Source organism: Desmodus rotundus, chromosome 13 (assembly GCF_022682495.2).
Source record: "Desmodus rotundus isolate HL8 chromosome 13, HLdesRot8A.1, whole genome shotgun sequence".
NCBI classification, from domain to species: Eukaryota; Metazoa; Chordata; class Mammalia; order Chiroptera; family Phyllostomidae; genus Desmodus; species Desmodus rotundus.
Window position 1 is genome coordinate 22932386 of NC_071399.1, and position 18875 is coordinate 22951260.

The 18875-nt window shown below is 37.8% G+C and overlaps 1 protein-coding gene across 1 annotated transcript in view; it reads left to right on the top strand.

Annotated features, from left to right (window-relative positions):
• Positions 1 to 18875, top strand: part of ADAM32 (ADAM metallopeptidase domain 32) — a 109654-nt gene that overhangs the window by 63863 nt on the left and 26916 nt on the right. Inside the window, exons 12-17 of the mRNA XM_053916360.1 lie at positions 2392 to 2569; positions 7260 to 7352; positions 8574 to 8769; positions 11330 to 11435; positions 12593 to 12776; positions 14059 to 14142. Of these exons, the coding sequence (XP_053772335.1) occupies positions 2392 to 2569; positions 7260 to 7352; positions 8574 to 8769; positions 11330 to 11435; positions 12593 to 12776; positions 14059 to 14142 (841 nt within the window). The remainder of the gene's footprint in view (positions 1 to 2391; positions 2570 to 7259; positions 7353 to 8573; positions 8770 to 11329; positions 11436 to 12592; positions 12777 to 14058; positions 14143 to 18875) is intronic.

The following is an 18875-nucleotide window of genomic DNA, read 5'->3' on the forward strand; positions in this document are numbered from 1 at the left end:
ATATATATATATTATTATTATAAATTATATATAGTTGACTATAAATAGTTTCCAGAGTGAAAATCTCATGCAGATTTTATGTATTTATTTATTTTTCTTAAAATATTTTATTTATTTATTTCTAGACAGAGGGGGAGGGAGAGAGAAAGAGAGGGAGAGAAACATCATTGTGTGGTTGCCTCTCTTTTGCTCCCTACTGGGGACCTGACCTGCAACCCAGGCATGTGCCCTGACTGGGAATTCAACCCACAGCCCTTTGGTTACCAGTCCAGTGCTCAGTCCACTGAGCCACACCAGCCAGGGCCATATAGATTTTTAATTATAAATTTTCTTCACCTTTCAATTTTAGTGGTCAGATTATCAAAATATATGCTTTTGAGTAAAATATCTATTAATTTTCATAGCAAATATTTTATTGAATTGTGTAATGTTCAAAGATGAATTTTTGGGTAAAAAGTACCTGAATTTGAAGCCTTCAACTGTGTGTGACTGGCCCTACTAATTTATAAACTGTCTGAGTTTGCTGAGGATTTAGCTTCTCTGTACACTGGTTTAATTTCTGTAACATGTTCTGGACTAAGGATAGTATAGTTTGCCTAACAAATGTTTGTTACTAGACAATTGATTCTGTGTTCACTAAGAACTGTGCTGAGAATGTGATGTTAACGACACAGATGACAAAATTGTTACCTCAAGTAAGTTAAATTTAATGAATTAGCTATCACATTATATATGTAGTACAGACCTATGAATAAACATTGGAAAACATTGGAATAGATTCAGACTTTCAAAGAGCTTGATTCTTAATTTTGTGGTGATCAGGGCAAAGATGGAGGAAGTAGAAGCAAATTTGGAAAGTGGCTGATACTCATACGGGAATTTACATAAAAGGATAGAGAGTTTTCTCCACGCCATCATTTCAGCTTTATTTCACCTCGGCAGAGGTATCATACACACATCCAGCCACTTTCTCTCTGTGGAAGAATTGGCATAAATCCCACCCCAAAACTCAGAAAAACTTAAAGGTGGATTTAGTTTGTAATGCTTATAAAAATAAAATTAATCTATTCTTATTTTTTTCCTTGTAGGAGTCCTCTTAACAAATTTTTTAAATAAACAATACAGCATTGTTAACTATAGGCACGATGTTGTACAGAAGACCTCTTGAGTGTATCCATCTTGCGTAACAAACTTTACTCCTATTGAACAATTCCTTATGCCTCCCTTCTCCTAGCCCCTGGCAATCACCATTCTACTCTCTGCATCTACGAGTTTAACTCTTTTAGATACTCCATATAAGTGAGATTTTGCAGTAGTTATGCTTCTGTTCTGGCTTATTTTACTTAGCATCATGTCCTCAGGCTTCATCCATGTTGTTGCACATGTCAGATCTCCTTTTTTCCAGGCTGAATAATGTCCCATTGCATGTATATGCCGCAGTTTCTTTATCCATTCATCTGTCAGTGGATGTTTAGGTTGCTTCTATATATTTGCCTATTGTGAATAAGGCCGCAATGAATATGGGAGTGCAGATATCTGATCCTGATTTCAAACCAAAACTGCCATGAGATACTGCCTCAGACCTGTTAGAATGTGTTAGAATCTGGGGCAGCAATATCAGTATCAGACACAAAATGGATTTTAAGAAGGCTATAATAAGAGACAAAGAAGGACATAATGAGAAGGGGATCAATCCAACAAGAGCATATATAGCCCTTGTAAACAGACTGCACCCAACACAGGAGCACCTGAGTATATAAACAAAATTGGTGGACTTGAAGTGAGAGGTTGGCAGTAATACAATCATGGTAGGGGGTTTTAATGTGTATACCCAGTCTGTATACTCAGAAGTGGGATTTCTCGATTATATGTGTTGTTGTATTTTCAGTTTTTTGAAAAACCTCTCTACTGTCTTCCATAGCAGCTGTACCAATTTACATTCCCATCAGCAGTGTACCGGGGTTTCGATTTCTTCACCTCCTTGCCAGAACTTATCTTTGTTTTTTTTAAAAAATTAGCCATTCTCACAGGTGTGAGGTTATATCGCATTGTGGTTTTGATTGCATTTCCCTGATGTTTAGTGATTTTGTGCACATACACCAGCTAGCCATTTGTATGTTGTCTCCGGAAAAATGTCTATTCAAGACCTTTACCCATTTTCTAATTGGTTGTTTGTTTTTGCTCTTGAGTTGTGCTTAATTTTGTTTCAATAAGGACATGTATTCCAGTGAATAAATCACATGACCTCCTCAAGAATGATTTTAGCTTCTAAGCTTTCATTGTGAACATTGATTATTTTTTATTATTTAACATTTTGAAATTAATTTATATAATATAGAGTTGTGCTTTCAAGAATATACTTCCAACAACATTATACGGACTCACCTTTAGGCAATCCAGTGGTGTGAAGACTTTTAGCAGTTGCAGTTTGAGTGACTTTAAACATTTCATTTCAAATATGGGTGCCAAGTGTCTCCAGAATAAACCGCAAATGCAGGTGGCTCGAGCAGGAATCTGTGGCAACGGCAGAGTGGAGAGCCCTGAGGTCTGTGACTGCGGGACTGAGGAGGTGAGTCCGGTAACGGGGAACAGTGGCTAATAAAGTGATTGTGTTAGTTAGTTAATCTCCTTGTCATCAATGTTATGTATCTCAAATATGACTGAGCAGCACGTAGAATGTGGCAGTAAGTGAAATCAAGGTTGAAGTGTAGATGAGAATACACTGTCTGAATTTTATAGGTTAAAGAGTTTTAAACAAGTGTACTCCAAAAAATTATTGCTGATGGGAAAAATGGGGATCTAGAATGAGGTTTTGGGTTCCAGACAAAATACGTAAGATCTTTTCGAACCTGTGACTAACCGTTGGGCATTTTATAAATGTCTTACTGAAGCTTAATGTGACAGTGGACCGTCAGGGACCCGCTAGGATCTCAGTTCATGAAGGAACCGGTAATATGGTGATGGAGGTCTGTGTTAATACTACAATCTGAACATTAGGTTATGTTTAAGGGGAAGTCCTGAAAATAGGAATGCTAAACGTCCAGGATATAGTGATTCTAGACAATGAAGTATTCGCAGCAGTCCAGCAGATACCGTACATTTCTATGATTACAAAATGAATAGTGGAAATGATACTAAGGTTTCATACATATATGGGTTTGAATGTACTTGTGCATACATTATGTCATTTTAATTACTGTGCCTTTCTTTGTATTATGTTTTAACATTTGGTAGAATAAGTCTTCCCTCTTTGCTCTTCTTTATTTTAAAATCACAGTTATTGGGGCATAATTGAAATACAATAACATGTACTCTTTTTAAATACGCTGATTGATGAGTTTTGACTGATGTTTATAAGCAGTAGTGCAATTAAAATACAGGCTGTTTTCTTTGCACCCAAAAGTTACCTCGCGCCCCCTTTGCAGTCGTTTCTCCTCCTCTGCAGACAACTGTAATTGAATAACAATAAAAATTAAAAAAAAAAAAGAAAGTCACATGAAAGAAATGATAACACACATTCTTTGTGTCTGGCTTCTTCCTTCCAATACAGTGTTTTGAGATTCACCCACATTGTTTTATGTCATAACAGTTTCTTCTTCTTTTGAGTGATATTTCATCGTTTTGGTGTAATGCAATCTGTTTTTCTATCCACCTGGTAATGTACATTTGAGTTGTTAACAGTATTGGGCTATTATTCTGAATTCCTGAAAGAGCTGCTGAGTCATATGATAAGTGTATTTTTATGAGAAACTGTCTTCCAAACTCTCTTCCAAAGTGGTTGCATCATTTTACACACCTGTCAACAGTGTGTGAAACTGTGATTGCCTCCACACCCTCACCGGAAACCGTACTGCGGGCTTTACATTTCAGCCGCTCCAGAGGGTTTGGTTTGTACTTCCTGGATGCCCCCGGTGATGTCGAGCATGTTCTCATGTCCTCGTTAGCCATTCCTTGCTGAATAATCTCAAATATTTTGCCCGTTTTAAAAATTAAGTTGTTTATTTTTATTGTTGACATAGGCTAGATACCGTTTCTTTGTCAGACATGAACATGACACACACTTGTTTCCAGTCTGTGGATTACCCTTTTAGTTTCTTACCGTCTTTGCATAGCAGGCACTATTTGTTTTTATAAGGCCCAATTATCATTTTTCTGCTATTGTCACAGTTTTTCTGTCCTAATGAATCTTTACTCACCTAAGGTAATGAATATTTTCTCCTGTGTTTTCTACCAGAAGTTATACAATTAAAACTTTTAAATTTAGTCTGTCTTCCGTTCGAGTTTGTTTTTGTGTTTGTTGAGAGATTTGGCTTGACATTCATTTTCTTCCCTAAGAATAATGATTTTTTCTAGCAGTATTTATTAAAATAACTACCTTTTCACCATTGTTTTACCTTACCATCCTTATGAAAATAAATTACCACACCTGCATGTCTATTCCTGGATTCTTTTCTTTTGATTTATGCCTGTTCTTATGCCAGTTCTATGCTTTATTAATTAATGTACTTTTATAGTAAGTCTTGAAAAAAGACTTATTTTTTTATGTCTTTTCCAAGATAGTTTTACTCTTCTAGGACCTTTGTATTTCCATATAAATTAGAGAATCCAAATGTGAATGTCGGGACTTTGATTGAAATTGTATTGTATCCATTATAGTAGTCCCTGAAGACCCTTCTCCCCTACTATAAAGGACACAAGGATAAAACCAAGGGGGAGGGTGGAAGTGAGGGAAGGAGGTGGGTTTGGCTGGGGTAGGGGGGAGGGGCTGGGAGAAAATGCAGACAACTGTAATTGAACAATTAAATAATTTTTTTAAAAAAGTACAAAAAAAGAAACAGTATTGTATCCATACCGATATTGAGTCTGCCAGTCTGTGCACATGGTATTAAATTTAGGTCTTCTTCTTTTTTTCAATTTAATGATTTTATTGGGGTGACATGGGTCAACAAAATTATATATGTTTCAAATGTACAGTTCTATAATATATCAGTGGTATATTGTATTGTGTTCACCACCCAGAGTCTAGTCACCTTCCATCACCGTTTATCCACCCTTTATCCTCCGCCACCTTCCCCCACTCCCCTTGCCCTCTGGTAATCACCACACTGTTCTCTGTGGCTGTGTGGGTTTTTTTGTTTGCTTGTTTTTCTTAATCCCTGTGCCTTTTGCAGCCATCTCCCCACCCCTCTGAGAGCTGTCAGTCTGGCCTCTGTGTCTGAGTCTGGTCACCCTCCATGAACAATGATCTCTGTCTGTTCCTTTGGAATACCATCCATTCATTATTTCAGTTTATAGTAAGTTTTGAAATTGGGTATTGTCATTCCCTCAGTTTTCCTCTTCCTCTTCCTTTTTCTCCATGTGTGTTATATTCACTATTGCAGGTCCTTTGCCTTTTTAGATGAACTTGAGAGTCAGTTTGTCAACTTGCTGGCATTTTTATTGGAATTATATCGATTTTCTAGATCAGGTTGGGAAGAACTGATGACCTAATAATACTGAGTTTTCCTATCCGTGAACTTGGAATATCTCTCTATTTATTTATACTGTCTTTGATTTCTTTCACCAGATTTTTTTAGTTTTTCTCACATAGATCTTGTGAAATTTTGTTAGAATTATTCCCAAGAATTTCATTGTTTTTGATAGTAATGTAAATGGAATTGTGTTTTTTATGTTAAATTCTCACTTTTTCTATTGTTGCTATACAGGAAAACTGTTGAATTTTGCTTACTAACTTGGTATCTAGAAAGCTTGATGTAATTACTTACTAGCCTTGGGAAATTTTTGTTGTTGCTGTAATTGTTTGGCCAATTATTTATAAGTTTCTTTACATAGACAATCATGTAATCTGTGGACAAAACAGTTTTAGTTCTTTCTAACACGTATTTTTTTAAATTTTATTTTCTCATATTATTGCATTAAGATTTTGACAGCAGTGGTGAGAGGGGGCATCTTTGCCTTGTTCCCGATCGTAAGGGGAAAGCATATCTCCCCATAGTGTGATGTCAGCTGTCGACTCTATTTTAGTTGGTTGTTATCAGCTTGAGAAAGATTCCCTTTATTCCCGTGTTGCTAACATTTTGCATAAGTGAGACTTGGATTTTGTTAGATGCTTATTCTGTTCAATATATCCGTTGTTATGATCATACGATTTTTTTCTTCAGCCTGTCAATATGATGGATTATATTAATTCATCTTTGATTGATGAACCAGTCTTGCATACTTGTGATAAATCCCACTTGCTTGCGGCGCATATTTTTTACACGTTGTTCAATTTGATTTTCTAATTTTTTATTGAATATTGTTGCATCCATGTTTATGAGAGATATTGTTATGTTCTTTTCTTTTCCTGTAATGTCTTGACTAGGTTTGGTATTAGGATAACACTGGCCTCAAACTACATGTCAGTGCTTGGGGTGCAGTGTGACTGTGATTCTATGGGGTGAAGGTAGTGGGAGCTTCAAGTTTCGTGCTTCTCTTGGCTGATTTTAATTTGTATCCTTTTCATGCAACAAACCATAGCTGTTGCATGTACCAGCTTTTAGTGAGAGCTGTGAGTACTTCAGGTAAATTATCAAGCTCCACCGAACTGATCATTGGTGTAAAGATGAGGCAAGCCTTAGGGACTGTTCTCTTTAACTTTGCAGTGGGCCTAAACTCTACACACCCCTTTCCCCCAGATTTATTGAGGTGTAGTCGACAAATAACAATGGTATATGTGTTTAAGGTGTACAGGGCGGTGTTTTGCTATATGCGTACATTGTGAAATGATTGCTACAATCTAACATGTTCGTCACTTCACAGTTATTTCTTTTGTGTGTAGTGAGAATACTACTTCTGTCCTTTTATGAAATTTCAAGTGTATAATCCATTATAGTTAACTGGAGGCATCATGCTGTACATTAGTTTCTCCGAAATAATTCATTTTATAAGTGAAAGTTGGTATTTTTTAAATCAGGTTCTCCCCTTTTCTCCCATCCTCCAGGCGCTGGTGACCACCATTGTCTCTGTTACTATTATCCAGTTTCTGGAAAAAGTGTTCCAGGTGTTTTGCCCAGTATTCTAGTTGATTAGAGTTAGTGGGGTTCCAGTTACTCTGTTTTGACCTGAAGTACCTTAGTATTTTAATTGTTTAGAGAAGCAAAAACCTATAAATGTTGAAAGTGTTCATATTCTTTCCCCAAACCCAAAAGCACAGTAAATATAGCCCCCACAAAAGTTTTATTATAACGTACCTTTATTTGCATCCCACTCATTCGTAGCAATGTGGACCCACCAGCTGTTGCGATCCCGTGAACTGCGTGCTGAAACCAGGATCAGAGTGTGATCGAGGGCTCTGCTGCCACAACTGTAGAGTAAGACTTCAGTTTATTAACACCACCCAGGGGTAAACCGAATCGTGTCTGAGGTTCTCTGCAGCACTTGGACCTAGAGCTGTCAGTCAGTCAAGTGACCTTCCAAGTAAAAAAAAAGATACTACATTCAGAATCAGGCTTCTAATTTTGTGAACTTCGGTTGGATGTTGAGGCCTTTTTCTAATCCTATTATTTGCCCTTACTTGATGCTGCTGTTTCCAAGCCTTGATTGAGAGCTATTACAGAATCCTCCAATGTAGAAAATCTCCATTAAAAGGGATTATTTTCATTCACTTTCTCCAACATTTACATTTTACAAATAAAAATGTTACTGGTAGGGATAGGTGTCTGTAGGTTTATTGGAAGACAGCAGTTTCCCATAAATGTGTAAATAATGAAACTTACTAGAACTAACAGTTCCAAATGTTAGCACAAAATTTAAACTATAAACTTAGTATTCAAAGATAATTTGTCTTAAAGGTCACATTTTAGCTGATATGAAAAAGATGGTTACTCCTGTCCCGTTTTGCTTTTCTGTTTTTTGAATATGTTTGTAACAAACTCATTGTATGAGAATCTCTCTGTTAAACTACCTACCCTGGGTTCTCTGTCCGTGACTGTCCTTCAGTAACACAGTTTTATGTTATTTTCTCTAGAATCTTACCGTGTGGTTACATTCTTACTGCTGATCTTGTCAGTGTCACCTGGAAACCATCGATTAAGGGCTATGAGACAGATGCTTGTTTAAGATTCTTTATAAATTTTTAGAATTCTATATGTGGAAGCATTAACTAACTATGGGATAATTCAGGAGAAAGATTGTAATTACAGATATTCCATATTTACAGACTGTGATTTGAATAACTATATTTTATTTGGAAGTTGTGTAAATTACACTATTCTTACCCAAAAGGAATAATTATCACAAGCTAAAAGTGATTTTTCTTCCCTTGCGCCAAAACACAAACGAAACCTTGGCTCTCATCACACCATATTTATGTTATACTTTTCCTTTTGCATATGTTTTATCTCCCATTTTAGTTAATAACACTCATGTTTTTCAATATAATTAGCACAATATTCTATATACAAGATATTTAGAGACATTAATGAGTACATTAACAACCTATGAATAAAATTAACACAGTTTTGAAATAAATACTGATAAACACAGGAGTCTTATATATAGTGCTTTATTGTTTGTATTTTAATTCCTACCAGTTTGCTAGAGCAGGCTCGGTATGTAGGCCCGTGGCGCATCCCGAGTGCGATCTTCCCGAATCTTGCAATGGAAGCTCAGGAGACTGTGTTCCTGATGTGACTATACTCAATGGGCGTCCGTGTAAAAGAAAATACATTTGTTACAGTGGAGAGTGCCAAGATCTCGATGCCCGCTGTCAGTCTATATTTGGAAAAGGTAACACTGCTTTGTAGCATCTAAGTTGTTGGTCTTCAATAGTTGATTAACATTATCAAGACAGTGGTCAATTATATATAATTTATATTCCATATATTTATGTTGTATATAAATATATAAATTTAAATTCTTAATTTTGTTCAACTTATATATTTGTTTCAAACTTTATTAAGGTATAATTGACAACTAAAATGCACATATTTTTAGTATATGATTGATGTTTTGATGTTATATACATTGTGAAGTAGTTGCCACAATGAAACTACTCAAAATATCCATAATTATGTATATAGAGTTATCCTGAAAGATAAGAGCTGCAGTTTTGATTTGCATTTCCCCGATCCGTGATGCTGAGCTCACCTTCTCACGTATCTGATGGTCACTTCAATGTCTTCCTTTGAGAAATGTCCCTTTAAGTCTTTGCTATTGTGAATCCCATTATTTGTATTTGTTATTGAATTGTAACATATACTCCGGAGATTAACCCCTTATCAGATATATATCGGCAAATATTTTCTCTTGTTCTGTGTTCCCCTTTCACTGTGTTGATTGTTTTCTTTCCTAAGAAGTTCCTTAGTTTAATGCTGCCCCCACTGGTCTGTTTTAGCTTTTGCTGCCTGTGTTTTTGTGTTACATGCAAACAAATTATTGCCTGGACCAATGTCCAAAAGCTTTTTTCTTATGTTTTATCCTAGGAGTTTTATCGTTTCTGGTCTCACATTTAAGTCTTCCCTACCCTCTGCTTACACAATGTGTAAGTTTAAGGTGTACAGCATGTTGATTTGATACCCAAATATTGCAAAGTGATTAGCACCATAACATCAGCTAATACTTGAATCATGTCACATAATTACCACTGATTTTTTTGTGTGGTGAGACATTCAAGATCTACTCTCTTAGCAACCTTCAAGTATGTGATGTGCTTTCAAGTATATAATTTCAAGTACATCGGAGGCATCATGCTGCACATTAGACTTGCAGAACTTGTTTCTCTTATAACCGAAGTGTGTGCCCTTTGACTGACATCTCCCCTTTTCTCCCACCTCCCAGCCCATGGGAACTACCGCTGTCCTCTTCATTTCTTTGAGTTTGGCTTATTCATTCATTCATTCATTCATTCATTCACTTTATTCCTCACCCAAGGATATGTTTATTGATTTTTTTTGAGAGAGAGAAAGAGAGAGAAACATCAATCAGTTGCCTTCTATATGCACCCCAGCCAGGGTTTGAACCTGCAACCTAGGTATGTGCCCTGACCGGGGTGACACCCGCAATCTTTTGGTGGACAGGACAGTGCTCCAACCAACTGAGCCACCAGGCCAGGGCTATTTTTTTTATTAATATTTTTTGAGATATAATTCACATACCATAAAAGTTGCCCCTTTACAGAATTATGCGACCATAAACACTTTTTTCTTTTTTATCAGATTTATTGGGGTGACATTAGTTAATAAAATTATGTAGGTTTCAAGTATACAATTCTATGGCACATCATCTGTATATATTGCATTGTGAGCCCACCACACGAAGTCAAATCTTTTTCCGTCACTGTATTTGACCCCCTTTACCCCCTCTACTCTTTACTGTGCCCCTCACCCACCTTCCCTCTGATAACCATCCCGTTGTCTCTGTCGGTGAGTTTTTGTTTTCTTGTTTGTTCATTTGTTCCTTTCAGTTTTACACCTCACACAGCAGTGAAATCACATGGTTCTTGACACCTTCTGTCTGACCTCACTCAGCACGCATTGGAGCGCAGCACCCTGACCCATGGACCAGGCACAGTGCCAGCTCGAAGACACCGGGTTTCTGCACCGGTGCAGAGCAGCACTTCCCCTCACTAGAACATTCCCTCTTCTGGCATGTTTTGCAGTTTATAGTGAACATGGTTTCCACATCTTTGTTTTGCATTATTTCCAATGAGGTTTTGGGTTTTGGTGCTATTATAAAAACTGTTGTTTCTGTGAAACATGATTTTCCAGTTGTTGTTTGTGTGTAGAAATACAATTGATTTTCGTATATTGATTTGTTTTTTACGACTTCCAGGAACTGTGACATTACACAGGGGTATTGTAAGTTGCCAAGATTTTAGTATTTTTTGCAAAGTGATAATAAAAGTAATGCAGTAATGAAGGAAAACAGTTAAATATATAGGTTGGCAATTTTGGTCCTTTTATTTTAGACTTCTTGATGATACAATGTTTCTTCAATGAAATTACGTTATAGACCTGGATTTTTTATGAGGTCCTACTCAGAACCTTGGAGAACAAATATAATTTTCTTGTGTTATCTTTCTATTGCCTGCTCTCACAGAACCCTCTCTCATGTTTTAGAGTTCTGTGACTTCTCTCCCCTCATAGCTTTTGTGATGAAAATAACAGAAAATGAAGCAAAAGGAGGCATAACCACAATTACTGCCTTTCACTTTAATTCTTTCTCTTCCTCTACAACCTCATTAGGAAATTTTTTTTGAATTAGATAATAATAGAGAAAAAGGAAAAGGAAATGAAGAAGAGGAAAAAGAAAGGGGGGGTTAATTCAAATATATTTTAAACTTTGACAGGTTCATCAAATGCTCCGTTTGCCTGCTATGAAGAAATACAATCTCAAATTGACAGGTTTGGGAACTGCGGTATGCAGAGAGGCCAATATCGTTTCTGCCAATGGAGGTAGGCTATGCGAATATTAAGGATACTTTTCGTGTGTTCCGTAAGATTCTATCTTTGGTTTTTCTTCATTTGTGTCATTCATTCCAGTAGTTCCAAGTGCTACACGTGTATGGGAGTGAGTTTCAAATCCAAATCTCACACCCTGGCATCTTTCTTGTGCTACAGGCTTAAATTTACATCTAATTTATAAACATATGCAGATGACTATTAGACTCCCAAATCCAGTACATGATTGAAACTAATAATGTCTATTGCACTTTTTCTTTCTTAATCTGCTCGTTCTTCTTTATAAAAATACTGTCCCCATTCATTTGATTTCTTGCCCAAACTGAAGACCACCTAGTGTCTATAAAAATGAAGTTCATTTTTCCTGGCATCTGAAGGGCCAGCTCTTTGATATATTGGTCATGAATTTACTTTAACATTTATTAAGAACTTAGTATGTGCTGGACACTGGGCTAGATACTAGTTAGCAACTCATCCAGGGCCCTTGTACTCATGGAATTTGTGGACAGGTAAACGTAACACGTACTTGGTGCTTCCTTGATTTGCTCCTGCTGTGACTTTTGTTTAGAAATGACTTACGCTGACTGTTGAAATCCTACTATTTGTAAGTTTTGAGTCAGATGGTGTGTTCTGTTTCAAGTTTTTTCTGCCTGTTAAATTAGAATGTGTCCTCATCCTAAAATTCTGTAAGAATTTGTTCATTTAAATTGTAGCACTTTTTAAAACAATTATACTTTTTAAGTTGAATGTATTGGGTGACGTTGGCTCACAAAACCATATAGGTTTCAAGTGTACAACTCAACAGCACATCACATTCAGTATGAGACTGTAGGGTCTTCAAGGTAGAGATCACAGTTTGTTTATTTTCATATCATATAACATGCTTGCTTGAGTGAATGGAGTATTTCATAACAAGTACATCAATCTTCACAGTGAATAATAGGCAATTAGGAGCATTGAAAGATAATCTCGTATCAATGGCTTTGTACTTTTTTACTTTTTACTTTAAATGCTACAGTGTTACATTTCCCTAGATACATTGCCATAAATGATGAACCATTTATTTTAATTTTTTTGGCAAAGAAAGCAAGTCTGAAGCATTTCCAATAAATGCCTAACGTATGACAATCATAACTTTATTGCGTTGGCAGGAATCTCATATGTGGAAGGTTGATTTGCACCTACCCTACTCGAACTCCTTTCTATCAAGACAATGTCGCTGTGCTCTATGCTTATGTACGCAATGTCGTATGCATAACTCTGGACTACAGTCTGCACGGCCTGGTTACAGACCCGATGATGGTCAAGGACGGCTCTCATTGTGATGAAGGGAGGGTAAGTAAGCGAACATTCATTCTTAAATCTAATTTTATTCACTTCTTTATTACCTATTTTTATTTCAGTATGAAATTTAAATTCACTTGTAGTGCTCTATAACCTTACCTATTTAGATAAAAAGGACACGAATAAGCTTAAACGAGACTCCAGATATTCGGAGGGAAACGGGACTGTTTGATCCTTTTCAGAATTTCAATGTTGTGAGCAAGGAAGCACTTCCAAGTGGTCTGGGACTGGAGTGAGGAGGGAGAGAGCTCAGTAACAGATGGTAGTTAAGTAGTGTGCAGCATGGAAATTTACTTTTCTTCTTGGGGAAAAAAAGAAGAAATCCCACTGGTTAATATGTGTCTCTTTGTGGCCCAGTTGATAAGAACACAAGTCAGATGAGGCTGTATACAATCAAATTTTCACCTGCTGCATTTTGTCAGTTTGCTAGTTGCCTACCCAGTCTGAGATCCCACGCCTATAGGTAAAGTGGGGGTAATAATAGCGTTTACTCTCAGGATTATTGAGGAGATTAAATGAGATAACAGTATGCAGTGGTTAGCCCAATGTCTAAATGTAGTAAAAGTTAAATACAAGTTGGCTACTATTATTCATTGTTATTATAATTCATGATTTCTGAGGCTGACATAAATCTGGAGAAAATAAATTTACTTCAAAGTCTCATTTCATTCCTGACCAGATCTTTGCCTGACTTCCGCTTCCTGCCTAGGAGTCACCAAGGCCTCCTTGAGGGGAGGTTGTGCCTGGAAGCTCAGTAGATAGATTTAGGCCATGGAGCCAAAACAAATACAAAATAAAGCAAGTCAGCAGATGATTTGATATTATTCAATTGGTAATTTAGTAAGAATAGAGTCTTTTCTATAACATGGGTAGTTCTTCTCAGTGATAATGTATGAAAACAAATTTTACCAGGTAACCTTTAGTAATACTGTCAGTCCTGTATGATAGAACATTCTTGGTAGCTTTGTTACAACTGACCAACATACACTGACATATCATTAGCACCCACAGTTTATAGTTTACAGTAGACACACCTGAAAAATCTCAAATATTTGGAGATTAAACAACACATCCTACATAACACATATACCCCACAAACTGAAAAATACATTTCATTAAATGAAAATACAACATAAAAATTGTGGGGTACAGAAAAAGCAGTACTTAAATGGATATTTATTTCATTCAATGGTTGTGATTTTATGTTATAAAGTTACAGATTGTAATGTTAAGATAGCTGAATTTCTCTGACTAGGAATCTTTTTTTCATTAGGTTTGTGTAAATCGTGAATGTGTAGAATCGAGGATGCTTAAGAGCGAGTTCCTTAATTGTTCATCAAAGTGCAGTGGACATGGAGTAAGTAAGCACGTGATTGGTGTCTCCCCAAATCACATTTGTCTGGGACGTTTTTCAGTTTTTAGGATCACTCATTAATTTATCCAGCATTTATTTGGTTTCTACTGCATGCTAGTGTTGGGTTGCGCCCTCCTCCAGAGCTTTCTGAGTATAACCTGAAACTGGTTCTTGCATGTGGAAGGCAGGGGCATACTGCAGAAGGCAGCAGGCCACTGCAGGTGGGTAGGCGGCAGGTTTGCCCAGCAGCTCACAGGCTTGTCCTGCGCAGCTTCAGGACAAGTAGTTTTCTGCACCAGTCCACGAGATTTCCAGAAGTTAGTGCAGAGGCCCTAACTGGGTCAGTCAAGTACACAGGGGCCTTATCCGGGTTTAGTCACATCCCTGGTTCAGGTAGTCTCTTCACCACATTTCTATCTCAAGATCGTATCCTCGAGTAGCTTCTAGCCCAGGGAAAGCGAGCAGAGCACCTGTTGCAAGCTCCGTGGAGAGTGGGAGTCTCAAATTCCCCAGGTACATACAGCTGTGGGTCAAACCCATGGTCACGTCTCTTTGATGACCTTTCCCAACTGGTAGGCCCTGCTGCATCTGGTTTCAATATGGAGCTGTGTTGGGTCCCTAAATTTGTAGGCAGAGGGGGGTATAGAGACCATGTTATAGAATTAAATTGGCCAGGATTTCTGGTTGTGTAGGGCTGGGAACTACACTCAGCAGTGGACAGGGCTATTACTCAGCTCCCCGGCTGGGGCGAGGGAGCACCAGGCTCCAGAGGTGGCAAGGCTCTTTGTCTGAGGTCCCCAATCAGGCAGAGCTGTACCTGTCAGGTTCCCTGGTCCTACTGCGGCACTGCCCCGGTCCGCAGATGAACAAAGCTGCTGTTTGGGACTACTGCCTGGGCACTGCAGGTGGGAACTGGGACAAGATCCTGGTTGTTGCAAGCCCCTCCTTCCCCCTCCCTCAAATCAGAGCCCCAGTGGGCAAGCCTCACCAATTCTTCCATGATCTCTGTGAGCAGAATCGGAGTAGACACTCCCAGGAAGCGACTCGCAATGCTGGGAGGCTTGGATGTTCACACTGAGCAATCTTTTCCTGCTGGCGGAATGGTAGGCTCAGGGAAGACTTCTCAGGTGGTGTGCCGGCCTGGGGGAGGGGCAACACAGTCTGTCCCCGCCCACGTGGTGCCCGGGTCAGTGTTAGTCTCACCCGTGTCTGGGAGTCTCTCGGTGGCATCTGGTCCATGAATAGTTGTTGGTTTTTCTTCTTCTTAGAGGGAGTGACTTTGAGAACAATCTATGTTGTCATCTTGGTGATATCACTTTCTATTTTTTTTGTAGTCTAGCTGAAGACTTGTCAATTTGTTTATCTTTACAAAAAACTCTTAGTTTCATTGATCTTTGTTTATTTTTTTCTTTTTGGTCCTTATTTATTTCATTATGATCTTTGTAATTGCCTTTCTTTTCCTAACTTTGGGCTTATTTTTCTTTTTCTAGTTCCATTAGGGGTAGAGTTGGATGGCTTATTTGAAATTATCTGTTTTCTTTACAGTGCATTTATCATTGTAAATCACCTCCAAGAGCTGTGCTGCAGCATCCCGGTATTTTTGCCCTGTGCTGTTTTCTTTGTCATGTGTTTTAGGTGTTTTTTATTTTCTGTATAATTTCTTCTTTGACCCATTGGTGGCCCACAGTGTGTTGTTACCACGTTTGTGAATTTTTCAGCTTTTCTCTAGCTGATTTGTCATTTCATATCATTTTGGTCAAGTAGATACTTGATATGTTTTTAATCTTCTTAAGTTTGCTAACATTTCTTCTGTGGCCTATGATATGACCTGGCCTTGGTAGTGTTCCATATGAACTTGAGAATGTACTTTCTACTGATGTTTGATGACATGTTCTATATATACCTACTCTGTCCAATTGACTTAAAGTGTGATTCAAATCCAACATTTCCTTGTGATTTTCTGTCTGGATTATTCACCCATTGTTGAAAGTGGTGAATTGATGTGTCCCACTTTTATTGCGTTGCTGTCAATTCCTTCAGTTCTGTTAGTATTTGCTTAATACATCCGGTGCTCCAGAATTGGGTGTGTTTGTTATGATTGTTGTGTCTTCTTGAGGAGTTGACCCCTTTATCATTATATAATAATCTTGTTTTTGTCTTATTATTATTTTTGGCTTAAATCAATTTTATCTTATATAAGGATAGCTACCCCATCTTCCTTTTGGTTTCTACTTTCATGGAATATTTTATAATCTCTATTTTGAGCTTGTGTGTGTTTTTAAAACTGAAGTCAGTCTCTTGAAGGAAGAACTTAGTTGGGTTCTGCTTTTTTATCCATCCCTTCTGCGTTTTGATTGGTTCATTAATATTATTAACATTTACATTGGTTGTTGATATGTAAGAAGTTATTAATGCTGTATCTTTAATTGCTTTCTGGCTGTTTTTTAGTTCCCTTGTTCTCTTCCCTCTTTCTTTCTCCTTACCTTTGTGAGTTGGTGATTTTCTGTGGTGGTGTACTTTGATTCCCCTCTGTTTATCTTTTGTGAATCTACTATAGCTTTTTGTTTTGCAGCTACCATGAATTTACATAAAACATCTTATAGAGAAAATAGTCCATCTTATGCTAATTGCAACTTAACTTCAATCTTACACAAAAGCTCTAACCATTTACTACCCCTTTTATGCCACAATTTACCTCTTTTTGTGCATTCGTTAACAAATTGTAGTAGCTGTAATTAGTTTTTAATAATCGTTTCCCTTAACCTGAATACTAATGCTGATGGTTAATTCATAATTACATCACAGATTTAGAGTTTTAACAATCTGTGCATCTACTTTTACCAGCATGTCACACATTTTTGTATGTTTTCATGGTATAGATTATTGTCTTTCCATTTCAGATGGAAGGACTCCTTTCAGCATCCCTTGTAAGGCAGGTCTAGTGGGGATGATCTCCCTCTTTTAGTTTGTCTGGAAAAGTTTCTGTTTCTCCTTCACTCCTGAAGGATAAGGTTGTTGGATAAAGTATTCTTGACAGACTTTTTTTCATCAGTAGTTTGAATATGTTATTCCACTCTCTCCTGGCCTTTACAGGGATTGCTTTGTAGATTAGAATTGTTTTTTCTCTTGCTATTTTTGGATTTTCTCTTTCTCTTTATTTTCTGTGAGTGTCATTATAATGTCTTTGAGGAGGTCATTTTGCATTGAGAAATGGGGCGATCTATTAATTTTGTGAGTTTGGATGTCTAAGTCTCATCCCAGGCTTGGGAGGTTCTTAGCTATGGTTTCTTTAAATAGACTTCCTGGCCCTTTCTTCTCTGTTCCGCTTCTGGAACTCCAATTATTCTAATACCTCTGTGTTCGATGGTTTCCCACAGGTCATGGTTGCTTTCTTTGCTCTTATTCCTTTTTCCTGTTCTACTCTGTTCCTATCTTCTAGATCACCATTTTTGTCTTCTATTTGGCTTATTCTGCTGTAGATGTTCTTTATGACATTTTTAAAAATCACCAATTAAATTTTTCACCTCTAGAATCTCTTTATGGTTCTTATTTATGATTTCTATCTCTTTGTTAACATTTTAATTTTGTCCACGAGATTTACCTATTTGGTTGAATTGTATTTCTGTGTTTTCTTGTAGTTTGTCAAGTTCCTAAAAACAGCTATTTTGAACTTTTTACCAGCTAAATTACTAAGTTTTGTGACTTTGAGTTTGGTTGCTGAAGTATTGTTGTTATCTTTTGATGATGCCTTGTTTCCTTGATTCATCATGTTTCTTGGAATTTTGCATTGCTGTTTTCACATTTGAAGTAATAGTCACCTTAAATCTTTACCAGTTGTCTTCAGGTGGGAGATATGTTTTATTGGTCTTGTTTATGTTTGGGTCGTTCTCCAATCTTCTATGGGTACACCTGCTCCACACTTCTAGCTCCCTCTAGTGGCAGAATACTTAAACTAGTATGTCTTCTCTGGTTCTTAGAAGATGGCTCCTGGCAACCTCTCTTTTGTTTTCCAGAAGGTGTCTAGAACCCAAGTTTGTGTTTTCTCCCTTGCCCAAGTACCCTGATTTGATTCTTTGAGGGACATACCTGTCTGCTGAAGCTTGCTCTTGCTGATCCGCTCAGGTGTACGCACAAGGAGCAGGCCACAAAGTGGGGAGAATTACGGGTTTAGCACTTGGGGTGCTGGGGGTGCTCACAGGTCAGGTCGGGGGGCATCCATGATTTAAGTTTTTGCAGCAGCTCATGAGCAGCCTTCCTGCTGGAGTAATGAAAACATTCAGCTGAAATTGTGTCTCTTTAATGCCCTTTCGTATTTCTTATCTGACCCTTTTCTGCTCATACTTCCCCAGTCACGAAGGCCCTGCCTTAATACTCTGGATGCTGTGGGAGAAAAACAGGTTTCTCCAGCTGTGTGATGCACAGCTGGTTAACTGAGGACTCATTCACTCCTTTCCCTTCCCCCATTCAAACAGTTACATTACTCCAAAGGAATGCAGGAACCTGTTCTTCAAAAGGCTGGACTTCTGCAAGGCTTTCGTGTCCATGGTTTTGTGTTGCCCAAATCAGAACTCCCCGGGTTTTCCGTGAATGCAGCCACAAGGGGCGGAGGTCTGTTCACCGACTCCTGCTGGTTCCACAGCCTCTACTGAGGCCTGTCTGCCTTTTACCTGACGCACAGGTGGGCAAGACTTCTCCTGGGTCCCTTGATGTATCGTGCTCAGTTACACAATTCCCAC